The sequence below is a fragment of the Ursus americanus genome, chromosome 29 (genome assembly GCF_024610735.1).
Source record: "Ursus americanus isolate L20-20 chromosome 29, mUrsAme1.1.p, whole genome shotgun sequence".
Taxonomy (NCBI): Eukaryota; Metazoa; Chordata; class Mammalia; order Carnivora; family Ursidae; genus Ursus; species Ursus americanus.
Genome location: NC_142155.1, coordinates 28,763,933 through 28,775,996, shown reverse-complemented (window position 1 = coordinate 28,775,996; position 12,064 = coordinate 28,763,933). Strand labels below are relative to the sequence as shown.

The 12,064-nt window shown below is 38.8% G+C and overlaps 1 protein-coding gene across 1 annotated transcript in view; it reads right to left on the bottom strand.

Moving 5' to 3' along the window:
- Positions 1-397: 397 nt before the first annotated feature.
- LOC148107524 (patched domain-containing protein 4) overlaps positions 398-12,064 on the bottom strand; it is a 64,061-nt gene continuing 52,394 nt past the window's right edge. Inside the window, exon 2 of the mRNA XM_087856935.1 lies at positions 398-5,528. Within this exon, the coding sequence (XP_087713061.1) occupies positions 3,895-5,528 (1,634 nt within the window). The 3' untranslated portion in view covers positions 398-3,894. The remainder of the gene's footprint in view (positions 5,529-12,064) is intronic.

Here is a 12,064-nt window from a genome sequence, read left to right as displayed (position 1 = left end):
TAACCATGAAAATAGTGTCTTAAAAAATCTATGTACTATTAGTAATAATGCATGCATAGTGCCAGGCATTCATCACTATTTGGTTATAAAAATACATGACTGTAATTATAGTATTTACAGTCAACTTATAAAAATACATGTAATTCTGAATGGCAATAGTTAATCCCTAGCTCTAACCACAAGCCTGGAAGGATTAGAGGATTCTCATGGGAAAGTGTATGGGTAATTACAAAATGGACAAACCTTTCACCCTCTCAAATTCAACATTCAAGAATGGCTATTCTAGCATCATAGGAGCTTCATTTGTCAGAATTCTTCTAACTTCACAAAGTAAAACCCAAATTCTGTGGAAATAAATAGGGATCACATGGGAAAGGAACATTCGCATGATACAACCTTAGTGAAGAATAATTCTGTCATAGAATATTCATGCACAACTGTCAGAGAGGTTCACTAATCCTGGATCATGGGATGACATCTAAGCACACCTTTCATTGAAAAAAGTTAGGCATGGTCTGGGTTAACCAAATCTTTCCATAATTTAGGTGAGTACCTCTTTGGAGCTTATTTACCATCATGGAGAGTGAAGTTCTTCTGGCACTTTCTACTTCAAATTTGTATTCTGATGGAAGAAAACAAATCCACATTGCAGTTTAAATTCAGAAAAGGTGTTTTTTTCTTTTTTACAAACTTTTAAAATCTCTCTCTTTAAGGGAAAAACACATTTCAGCAAAACACAATATTCTACATAGATGAGATTCTTGCCCCAGGTTCTTTTCTTCCAGCAGTTGATTGGTCATCTTCTAGCAGTAGAGAGGTCAGTTCCCAATTTGAACACCATCGGTATTTCACAAATGGGCAAAATGATGGCAGTGAACTTGAAAAACTAGGGAGAGTTGCACATAAGCTACCGAAAAAAGGCAGAGGTTGGGCATTACCTGCAAATCATGATCTCATATGTTAAGATGTATCTTGGCATTTAGTAAGTGGATTTTTGGAAATATCTGTTGCACAGTGAGGTTGGGAGGTCAGATGATGCTTAGATTCTTTCCAGGCTTAAATTACTTCCTAGGACTGTGTTGGGCCATTTTGGGTGGTAGATTAACTCTTCTAGAACAAGAAATTCCATTTCAATAAATTATTGGAGTTCACTAAAGAGTACCATGGTGTCCTGGAAAAGATAATGTCCCTTCCAAAATTCCACCCCTCTAGTCACTCCACCAATGGAAAATTTGTATTTATTTTACTCACTCTGATCCTTAAAGTCAGAACCTAACAAAGAACTGTTTTCCCTCATCCAAAAGAGACTGTCTAGATGGAGGTCCAATATTAGAACCGGGTGGCTTGGCGATCTATGCCACCATCCTCATATGTATTTGGCAACTGGCATGCTTGATTCTTTCTTTATAAATCAGCTTGCCAATCTTCTTTGTATGTGGAATTGTCTAAAGTGATCAAGAAAAAAAAAATGACCCAAATAGGCAAGCTTTTTAAGACTTGGCAAATGGAGAATGGCATATCTCAGAAAGAAATGGAGTAATAGTTCATGGAATTTCTCAGTGGATTACTGCCATCTTTTGAAAGGGATGTAAAACAAATCTTCACAAATGGTGAGTAAACTATGAAAGAAGAATCCTCCTCCCTCCCTCCAAAACCCAACTCTTCAGAAACTTCTCCTTCAGATATGAGATCACGGTCTGCAGGTCTACTAGTGTCAAATACAATTTCATTCTAGCAGAGCCGTTCAGGAGGCAAAAGCCTAGGGTTATCTGTGACATGAATTAAACCAATAATGTGAGAACAATAACTATGTGTTTATCACAATTATTTTCCATACTTGATCAATTGATACTCTGCCCACATGAACACAGTTGAGAAGACATGAATCGTTTCTAGTAGAAACTCAGTAACCTCAAGGCAGGACAAAACAAACTTCATTTGATAAAATTTGGTTAAACGGTTTTCATTTTGGAGACTGTTCTTTCCCTTAATATCCCGATAAACTCCTTATTTGGAAAAGTACACTTGTTTTGTTGTTTTGTCACTTCATTAATCTATCGACTTCATTTCCAAAGACCACAACCAGAATGGAATGGTTTGTATCTCTTCTCTGAACTTAACTGAGTCCAGGAGGTTTTTTATTTTCTTTTTTTTTTTTCCTCTTTCCCAGATTCAATATTTTAAATTCAATTAAAATAAAGAACCAAAGTTGGTGGGAAACAGTAGCTCTCTTCCAGGTAAAAGAGCTTACTAAAAGATTTTGGAATCACTGGACATTTGTTCAGTCCTACCTGAAAATTAACTTGTTTTACTGCTTGGCGTGGGAAAAGGCATTTTCTAGTAATTTTCTGTGACAGGAAGCACAGCATTAATCTGAGTAAGCACCCAACAGACTAAGTCTATCTGCTGGGGAATAGTTTTAAACGCTAACTCAGTGAAAACATTTACCTCAGTACTTTTTCTGAGAGAGAATTCAGCAACAGTTGTGGTTAATATGCCGCCTGTGGAAACTACGAACACCCTAGGCGGTGGGGCAGCTGCGGTTCACCTTCCAGAGAGCAAGAACAATGATATTGCCAGAAGCTACAAAACAATATTGCAGTAGTTTTAGTGACCACAACTACAGTGATTATGGTGTGGGTCAATGTGCCAAATATTAATGCAAGGAGCACACTGCACTTTATAGGATTAGAATATTTTCCTTACTCTAAGAACCAGGTGATGGTGCCTGAGGAGTGGTGATGATCCATTACTCTGTTTCATTCTACAAACGCTTCCTAGTTAGATCTCCTTCCTCCTATGTTAATTGTCTGTTTTCCATGGCAGTATATTTTCATCATCTAAAACAAGAGCACTGTAAGTATGGTATATCCCAACTCTCTCTCTCTCTCTCACACACACGTGCACCCTTATACACACACGGATGGACAATATGTATAAAATGCTCATTTGCAGTGGGTAAGCTCTCTGAAAGCAGCCAAATCAGGCTTCCCAAATACAGAGAACCATTCAGTGCAGATGAAAAGCCTTATTAACTGTTTAGCTCCAACATGAAATTTTAACCCTTGTCCATCTGGTACTTGGTTTAAATGCCTTTTGTGTTTTTTTGCTAAGTCATCCAAAGCGAGAATCTCACAGACTGACGTGACATGTAGAATCTAATGGACTCACATCTCTGTTTATTTTGCTTCTCACACAGTTGAATAATACTCTTGCTGCTGAAACATGAGTTGATTTTGAATTGCCGTTAATGCATCTATATTTGGCTAAGGCCGATTTGGCTTTCTAGAGAAAAGCCAGCCCATCTGCAAATGGACACCTTCTTCCACACAAACACCAATGTACACTAAAAAATCTAAGTATATGTATATATGGCATATATACATATATATGTACACGTAAAATGGATTGGGAAGTCCTTTGGTTTAGACAGGATTAAATATGTACTTCCCAAGTGCATAGGTTTCCTTTGATCAACCTGTTCAAAACACAAATAAGAAAAGTGCCATGCCAATTGGGACATTTCCTGTCATTTTCCCTATGTAGAGGCCCCCTTTCCTCTCCTCTCCCTCCTTCTTCAGCATTTTATTTTTGAAAGCACTTAGATCTTTTGGCCTTCTAACCCACCATTGATTCATCCATTCTTTGGAAGAGCTCTAAGATCACATCCACAAACTTATCTTTAGTGGAGAACAAGGTTACAAAGAACATTTCCCTCTTTGATTCTCTCTTCCCCCCAAGAAGCGGACACCTTGATATGTCATGAACAATTCACTCTTGATCTGACTTTCCTTGTTACCCCTGGCCAGCCCAAGCAGCTGAGGTCTGAGCTTTACTCTCCCTGCATCGTTGTGCAATACTGGAAAAGAAAAATAATCCATTTGTCTACACCCTTCAGACTGTGGTGACATGATCAGGGTTCTCTTGAATTTCTATGCACTCAATTTCCTCTCTCTCCTTTCGTTTGGCGCGTTTCTTTTTCTTGTGGTGCTTTTTGGAAGGGGGGAAGAAGGTTAGGAACACAGGTAAGATAACAAAACAGTGCAGAAGTGTGCAACCCCCAGTGAGCAGCAAGCATTTGAACAGTGTGAAGGTCAGGTTCGAAGGCACAAATAGGAGGGGGACCAACCCAATAAGAAAAGAAGTAACATTTTGCAAAATGGCTGTCCCATGCTCTTGTAGGGAGCTCTTTATACATTGTGTTCGGGTGTGCTCAGTTGCTAATACAAATGTGTAAAGCAGTGGTGCACAGTGGTCAATGGCAAAATTTAAAGTGTAGATAAGGCACAAGATAGAAATGCAATCCATGTCGACGTTCCATAATGTCATTAAGCCCAGAACGCCCAGCTCTATTGAGGTGACACTAAGAATGAGCCAGAAGTTTCCCAGAGGGTGGATCACTAGGAAAAAAGTCAGGATTAACACCAAGAGAACACCAAAGCCTGCAATCAGAACAGGCACCGTGACAGACAAGCCATAATGATCCATGAACACAAAAGAGGGGTTGAACACGATGAATCGGATACTCTTTGATAGGGACAGGGGCCTCAATTTTTCCAACACTTCTATGACTTCCTTCTGCTTGTCTCTGCTAGTCCTGGCCACCAGATATAAGCGAGAAGCAATAATGTTGTTTTCATCCCCTGCCTTGGAGAAGATGATATCGTTTCGAAAATGCTGGAATTCTGGCTTTTTTAAAAATGAACTTTGTAGGACACTGATAAAGTCACTCTTGTTATTGGCACTGATGTTGCTAACTTTCAGGAACTGGTAATACTGCTCCACCCAGGACACTGCTGTGAACCCACTACAGAGTCTCCGTAGGTCCTCTTGGACGCTCCGGTTCCAGTACTCCAGGGGCTCGTAGACGTAGAATCCTATCACTGGGCTGTAGTTGCTGAAATATTTCTGCTGAACCATGGCATAAGAAACGCTTGGGGAGTCACTGGCTAGGAGATTGATGATGTTGGCTCTGTCACTGATCTGCAAGCACCCCATGAAGGAGAAGGAGGCATAGATGAGATAGAGGATGACAACAAATGGCTTCACATAGATATTGGTAATCCATTCGTTGTAATGTTCACGGAGGAAGTGCTGAATAAAATGGTGCTGGTAGGGGTTCGTCTCATGATGGGATGTCTGTTGATGCCCATCACTCATCACGGTCTGGAACCACACAGGTTTGCGGTCCAGGTATTCCGCCGAGGGGATCTTACAGCAAAAGATGCTGTGGTAGCGGTTTTGCTCGAGTTGGCCAGCGAAGACCAGACAGGAGCCAAAGAATGAGAAAATGTAGAAGTAGTTTAACAGAATGGAGACACACATGTTCTGACAGAAGACCTTCACAGCCTCTATGTTTGTGAATGGGCTGGCACCCAGGCCAAAGGTAACGAAGTACAAGGAGCTGGTCATGGTGTAGGTGACCAGCACATCAGAATAGGCATCTGCCACCCTGTCTTTGAAGGGCAAATTCTCTCTTGTTCTCCGCCATCCAGACAGAAGCTCAAAGACTCCTTTAGTTCCATGACCTAGTTTTTTAAAAAAAGAGAGAGAATAATTGTTTTATTATCTATTCTCTATGCTAAGCAGTGCTTTATACTCCAATCTGCAAAATGCTATGATCCTCCTATCAGGGTCTAGAAACTTGAGTTACGCAACGGGATATATTTAGTCTGTGCGTCCACCTTAGCGAAGTCCAAATTAATTGGTATTCCGGGCAAAACGAAACCTGTGTTGTCTGTCTTATCAATTCAACAAGTCTGGAATACAATTGACATTATTATGTGATTTTTCTCCCCCTGCACACATGTCATCTCCCTACATGGGTCGTAAGTTGTGAATGGCAGGGGCTGTTACTCATGCGTCTTCAAGTGCCCCTCAACACCAATTGAGTGCTTGATCAACTGACGCATTGGCTGATAGTCCCGAGACTCCATTTCAAGCTGACTTACATGCTGATTTAGGAAATCATAAGATGATTTTAAACACTTAAAAATCACTTTACATTGACTTTACCATGTTAATAATCCGCTTGGTGGCCAAATGGCTTAGAAACGAATTCCTATAAATTTGATTAATTAACAGTGGATGTGAGTTGAAAAAATCTGCCAGGTCACATAAAAGACAGGGTAACACCTTCAGGGTGAGAGATCACAACACGCATTTCTGCTGGGCTCCTCACAGAGCTTTTATTCACACAGTATGGACGCTAACATTTGCTTCATTAAAGCGGATGGGGAATGGTTCTTTTTAATCAAGTTCTGTGCACTCTTTAATAAGGGTAAATAAGCAAAAGCTTCCTTCAACAAATATTACTTGAGCACCTGCTACATACCAGATACAGTTAGATACGGAACTGTTCCCCCCGCCGGCCCAGGAACCTAACAGCTCTTATGATACTACGCCTTGCTTCCTTATCAACAAAAGCAGAAAGCAGCTGGGAAAGTAGAGGTATCATGCCATACCTTATATTTCCCTCTTTTGACTTCCTTGAATTAGCTCTGTCAATTACCATCCACAACGTGTCAATTACCATCCACAACGTATCAATTGGTAACTTTCTGAGTGAAAATCTTCATAGATCACTCTTGCCTTTGTAGGCAAAGCAATACTACACACAAACCTTTTCTATGAATGGATACAAGCTGTGTTTGGGCTCTTCTCCAAGAGATCCATTAGACAAAAATGTATCTTAAAGGCACAAAATGACCTAGTTCAAGAAAACTTGGAAATTGGACTTTGTGAGGCACCTAGATATTGGAGCAATTCACTTAGTAATGCTTTAACAAACATATTATAATGGCTGGAGTCTTACTATAATCACTGATTTTGTGATGTTGATAGAGTTGCTAATTGGCCTACATAATTTTTCCCCTTCTTTGTTAATTTTATTTGGGACTGCAATGGGCACAATTAAAAACTTATTTCTCAGCCTACCTTTCAACTAGAGGTGGCTCATGTGACATATTTCTGTGTAATGTAACTGATAGTCACCTAAGGATCCTTGTTAGAAAACCAGGAGTTTTGCCCTAAATGGCATCATGGAGCCACCAAGAAGAGAAATGGTCTACCTTTCTCTCTGAGTCTCTTTAAAGAGAGCCAAATCTCCATTTGTCTAAGCCACTGTTAGTAAGGTTATTACAAGCAGCTGAACCTATTCCTAACCAAAAAATTTTGTAGGTGAGTTAACATTACCAAAACCTTTTTTTTATGAGGCTCTAAGAATTCTTGCTTTAGAGTTAATTTGACTATAGTATTTGCAGGTTTAAATATATATAATGCTAATATTTGATTTTAAAGATATATGGGTTCACCTATCTTGGGAATTTTTACTAATTATTAATTGTTACTGCATTGGAGTTCTTCTTATTCTAAATATAAAGCCTATTGATTCTCCAAAGTTCTCTCTTCTGAGTCCCCAGGCAGAAAAGATGAGTTTATCCTAGCAAGTAGAAAAGGTTAGGCAAATCCATTTAGGTATAAGGTAAGTTTTTTTGTTTTTTGTGGTTTTTTTGGAGGCAATGATCGATTACTTCTCGCATTTAAATACTAGCTTAACATATATGTGCATTGAGTTAAATCTAATTTTTCTTGTTTTTAAGTCTAATGATTCTTTTTTTTAAATTAAAAAAAAAAATTTTTTTTTAAGATTTTATTTATTTATTCGACAGAGATAGAGACAGCCAGCAAGAGAGGGAACACAAGCAGGGGGAGTGGGAGAGGAAGAAGCAGGCTCATAGCAGAGGAGCCTGATGTGGGGCTCGATCCCAGAACGCTGGGATCACGCCCTGAGCCGAAGGCAGATGCTAAACCGCTGTGCCACCCAGGCGCCCCTAAGTCTAATGATTCTTAACATCATTAATTCTTCATTTTTATCTGCTGCAAGACTCCTTGACCAAACAGAATACTTGTTTTTTCATTCTCTTGACAAAAACATAATACTAGGATATTAGCTGAAGTAATTAAAAATAATTCTCTAATTAGAGCACTACTCTTCTGAAATGAGGACTCTCGCTATCTTTGTAGTAATAAGGAGGGAAAAGGCTATGTGGGGCCACAGCTAAATTTGGCTTTCCTTTGCCAATGGTCACTTTTATGGAATAGTAGGTATGCTATGTAGGCCAGATTGCTGCTTTATATAGTACAAAGTTCTGTACGTGTGGGAAGATGATGCTAAACCGTATTAGGTTAAATAACCACTCTAAGTGTGATGAAGACTGAACACATAAATTCCAAACTTTGCAGAGGGCATATTTTATCCCATTCATAGGTTTAGACATTCTACAGGCCATTCCTACTGATATTCACTCATTTGATTCTCACCATAATCTCGCTATTTCCTAGCAGCTTAGGTCTATTACCTGCTGCATTCTGGGTGGTCTTTCCTCCCCCCATGAACCTGCCCGTGATCAGTTTTGTCTTCTTAGTTTTATTCATGCTATTTTCTCTGCCTTACAATACCTTCTCCTCATTGCTGGTTGCATGGAAATTCTGTCCACCTGTTTGTTAAGCATCAGCTCAATTCTCTAATTTGCCGAGAAGCCATCTCTGACAATTCCAGACATATTGATTTTTTTCTGTTCCTTAAGGTCTTACCGCACTAATTAGTTACTCATTTCTGCACACAGCCAAGTGCTGTTTTGCTCTGGGAAAAAAACGGTTTTCTTAAGATATGTTCTATTTCTTTGGTTAGACTGCAAATTCTTCAAGGTCAGGGAATACATTTTATGTTACTTTTATACTCTGGAGAATATCTGGCAAAGTGCTAGATGGCCAGATGATGCCCACTGATCTCTTATTGAATTCGATCAATTCTTGATTCTAGATGGGTCAAAAATGTATCTTTTAATTATTTTTCTAAAATTTATTATTCATCTTTATATCTCCAGAAGAGCTATCCACTTTTAATTCAATTCAACCCAATATGTATTTTTTTTTAAGATTTTATTTATTTATTCGACAGAGATAGAGACAGCCAGTGAGAGAGGGAACACAAGCAGGGGGAGTGGGAGAGGAACAAGCAGGCTCATAGCAGAGGAGCCTGATGTGGGGCTCGATTCCAGGACTCCGGGATCACACCCTGAGCCTAAGGCAGACGCCCAACCGCTGTGCCACCCAGGCGCCCCCCAATATGTATTTTGATTTGTTACACAAAAGAACCTACATTACTCAACGTACAAAACATAAAGGTAAACAAGAAACACAATATTTTCCAATATCTGTCAGACCAGAAGGCCATTTTTACTCGGGTAATTCTGAGACAGAGATTAGAGCTTCTAATACATACGAATTTTAGAAGCAGTCCCATAGAGTGTTCACAAGTGTTCCTGTCTTTTACTAACTAGATGGCAGTAGCGCACTCCACAGTGTGACTACCAAATATGTCTCTAGACATTGCCAAATGTCGACTGGGGATAAATTGCTCCCGATAGAGAATTACTGGTGTGGTCAAAAGAAAAAAGGCAGCACGCGCACGTGTGCGCACACTCACACACACACACACATATTTTAATCACCTTTTTCGGATTATAAAAACAGGACATATTTCCACCAAAAATTTTGGAAAGATGGAAAAAGTAACAGTGAAAAATTATTTCAAGTCCTACAATACAGATAACTGCTGTTAACGATTTTGTGTATTTCTTCCAGTTTCATATGTATGTATTGAAGTTATCCATCCATCCATCCATCCATGCATCCACCCACCCATCCTTCCATCCATCCAGTTTGGTAACTACTTAGTTATTTCACAAAACAGAGCTCCCATAAGGAGAAATAAGAATTTGGGATTTCTCTTGCTGCTGTTCAGTTGACTCTCATCGACCACGGAGAGCCTGCTTTCCAACCTCTGCAGTATTTTGTCTCTTGGTTTCTTGCTTTTTACTTTGGTTTCCATTCTGAGGCTGATACAATTTTTTGAATATCCGCTCACTTGAGAGAAGCCCTAACTCTGTACCATACCTTTTTAGAAGGGTATATGTACTCTTTTTCTACCGTTACTGAGGGTCCTATTACAATTCAGACAAGACACCTGAAATCAAGACATTGACATTCACATAAAAGAAAGTGACCCACCATCTCAGATGATGATGATAGAACATGTATGAGTGTGACTTGACCCACTGAACAACAACCTGAACTGATTCTATTATTCTATTCTATTCTCTTTGCTTCTGTCCCATTCCTACCAAAATCCTTAATCTTTACCTAAGGCCTCCATTTGTCTTATGAACAACTCCATTCAAGTTGCTGACTGGTGAGAGACATATATGTAGCAGTTAACTGACATATAAAGAATAATTGCATTCTTTCTAAGTAGAGATGAATGCTATGCACTGTGAAAAGACACCTGGTTCTTTCTGATGGATCAGGGAACGCACTACACGTTTCCAATAGGCAGGGTATGATGCCATCTAGACTGATAGAATACATTAATTTTTTTTGGAATAACATGAATTAAGGCACAAATTTATCTGTAAGTTAAGAGGAGATAGTTGTGACTTTCATATTTATAATTGATATTTTTTCTCCTAGCAGGGATTAGCTTGTTTGGTATAGCAGGGTAAGCCATTGTTGGAATATGCATTTAATATTCCAGAAGATGACTGCTAAACTTTGATCACGATTTCCTTCCTTTTTATTAGTTTATATTTGCAAACTATAGTAGAATGCCTTAATAAGTGGCTCAACTGGGACATTATTGGATAACTAATCTTTCTGTTGACAAAGTTTCACGAAGGAATAGAGAGAGAACTCTGAGGAGTAAAAATGCTTTGGACAGAGTTGGAAATGGGAGAAAAATTCAAGGAGGGAAATGAATCACAATAAAAGATTTGTGTGTGTATGTGTGTACTAAATATTCCAAAAGTCTTCAGGGATGTTGTTGGGAGGCCTCTTTCCAAATGAAAGCAAATGGAAGCACTGTGCGATAGCAAGCAAAACTTACATGACATCTGGCTAACATACTCTATTTAACAGGAATTTAACAAGTTCTGTTATTTACAATGGGTAAATATGGAAAAAAAATGAAGATTATAGGGATTCTTCTTTTGGTCATGGCATTGCAGGACAGCCAGAGGGAAAATCTTAAATGGATAAAATTTAAAAACATGTATTTTTGTTACCAAACAAAACTGATTTCAGTCCCAAATGAACCGAATAATATTCAGAACTGGTTATAATTCCATTTCAGCTTGAAACAATACTTTACAACAACTAAAGAGGACTTCTAAGATAAGATAGATCTCTGAGAAGAGATTCCTTCCCACACTTAACAACATTTCTCTAAAGCCCTGCATTCCGGTGTGAACTTCACACTGTGATTGCACCTACAGTGCTGTAGGAAAATTCTGGTGACATGGCTAGGCCTAGAATGACTTCCTTCAAAGCGATGTTGTTCATCTGTGAATTGAATATAAATTTTACAGTTGCCATTTAAATCCAAAACCCAATCTCTCCCAAATCCAGAATTCCAAAGAAAATACTTTTAACAAGGATTAAATCCAATCAGACCTAACTGTAACTGATTCAATTAGTACTCCCTACTGGGCTTCTCTTGATATATTGCACTAATAAGCACCATCTACAGGCTTTTAATTCTTTCTAATCAGCTGAATTAGAATTCTCTTCATTTGCCTTGAGAAGATGTACTCGTGGGCCCCCCTTTATACTTGAATATGTCAAGCCTTCGGCAGGTCATGAGAGCTTGACATCTCTTGTTCAGTGACATAAGAAATAAAGGTAAAAATAATATTCCTTCTCACAACCTGCTCCAGAGACATCTTTTCACTTTCTCTGAACATTTATTTCCACTTTGGTTAGCCATGCTTCCAATAATTCTGTTTGTGAAAATCACCCTTGAATTCAGAAAACCCTGGATTTTCTACTGGGCTCTTAGTCTATGTGACTTCCCCATACCAATCAAATGAATAAAGAATGAATAAAAAAATAAAATCCAGTCAACTGAATCAGTATAACAGCTAACAACAACAAAACCACCACCACCACCAGCAACAACAACAAAATCTGGATATTGAATCAACATTTTGAGTTACCATTCACTTGT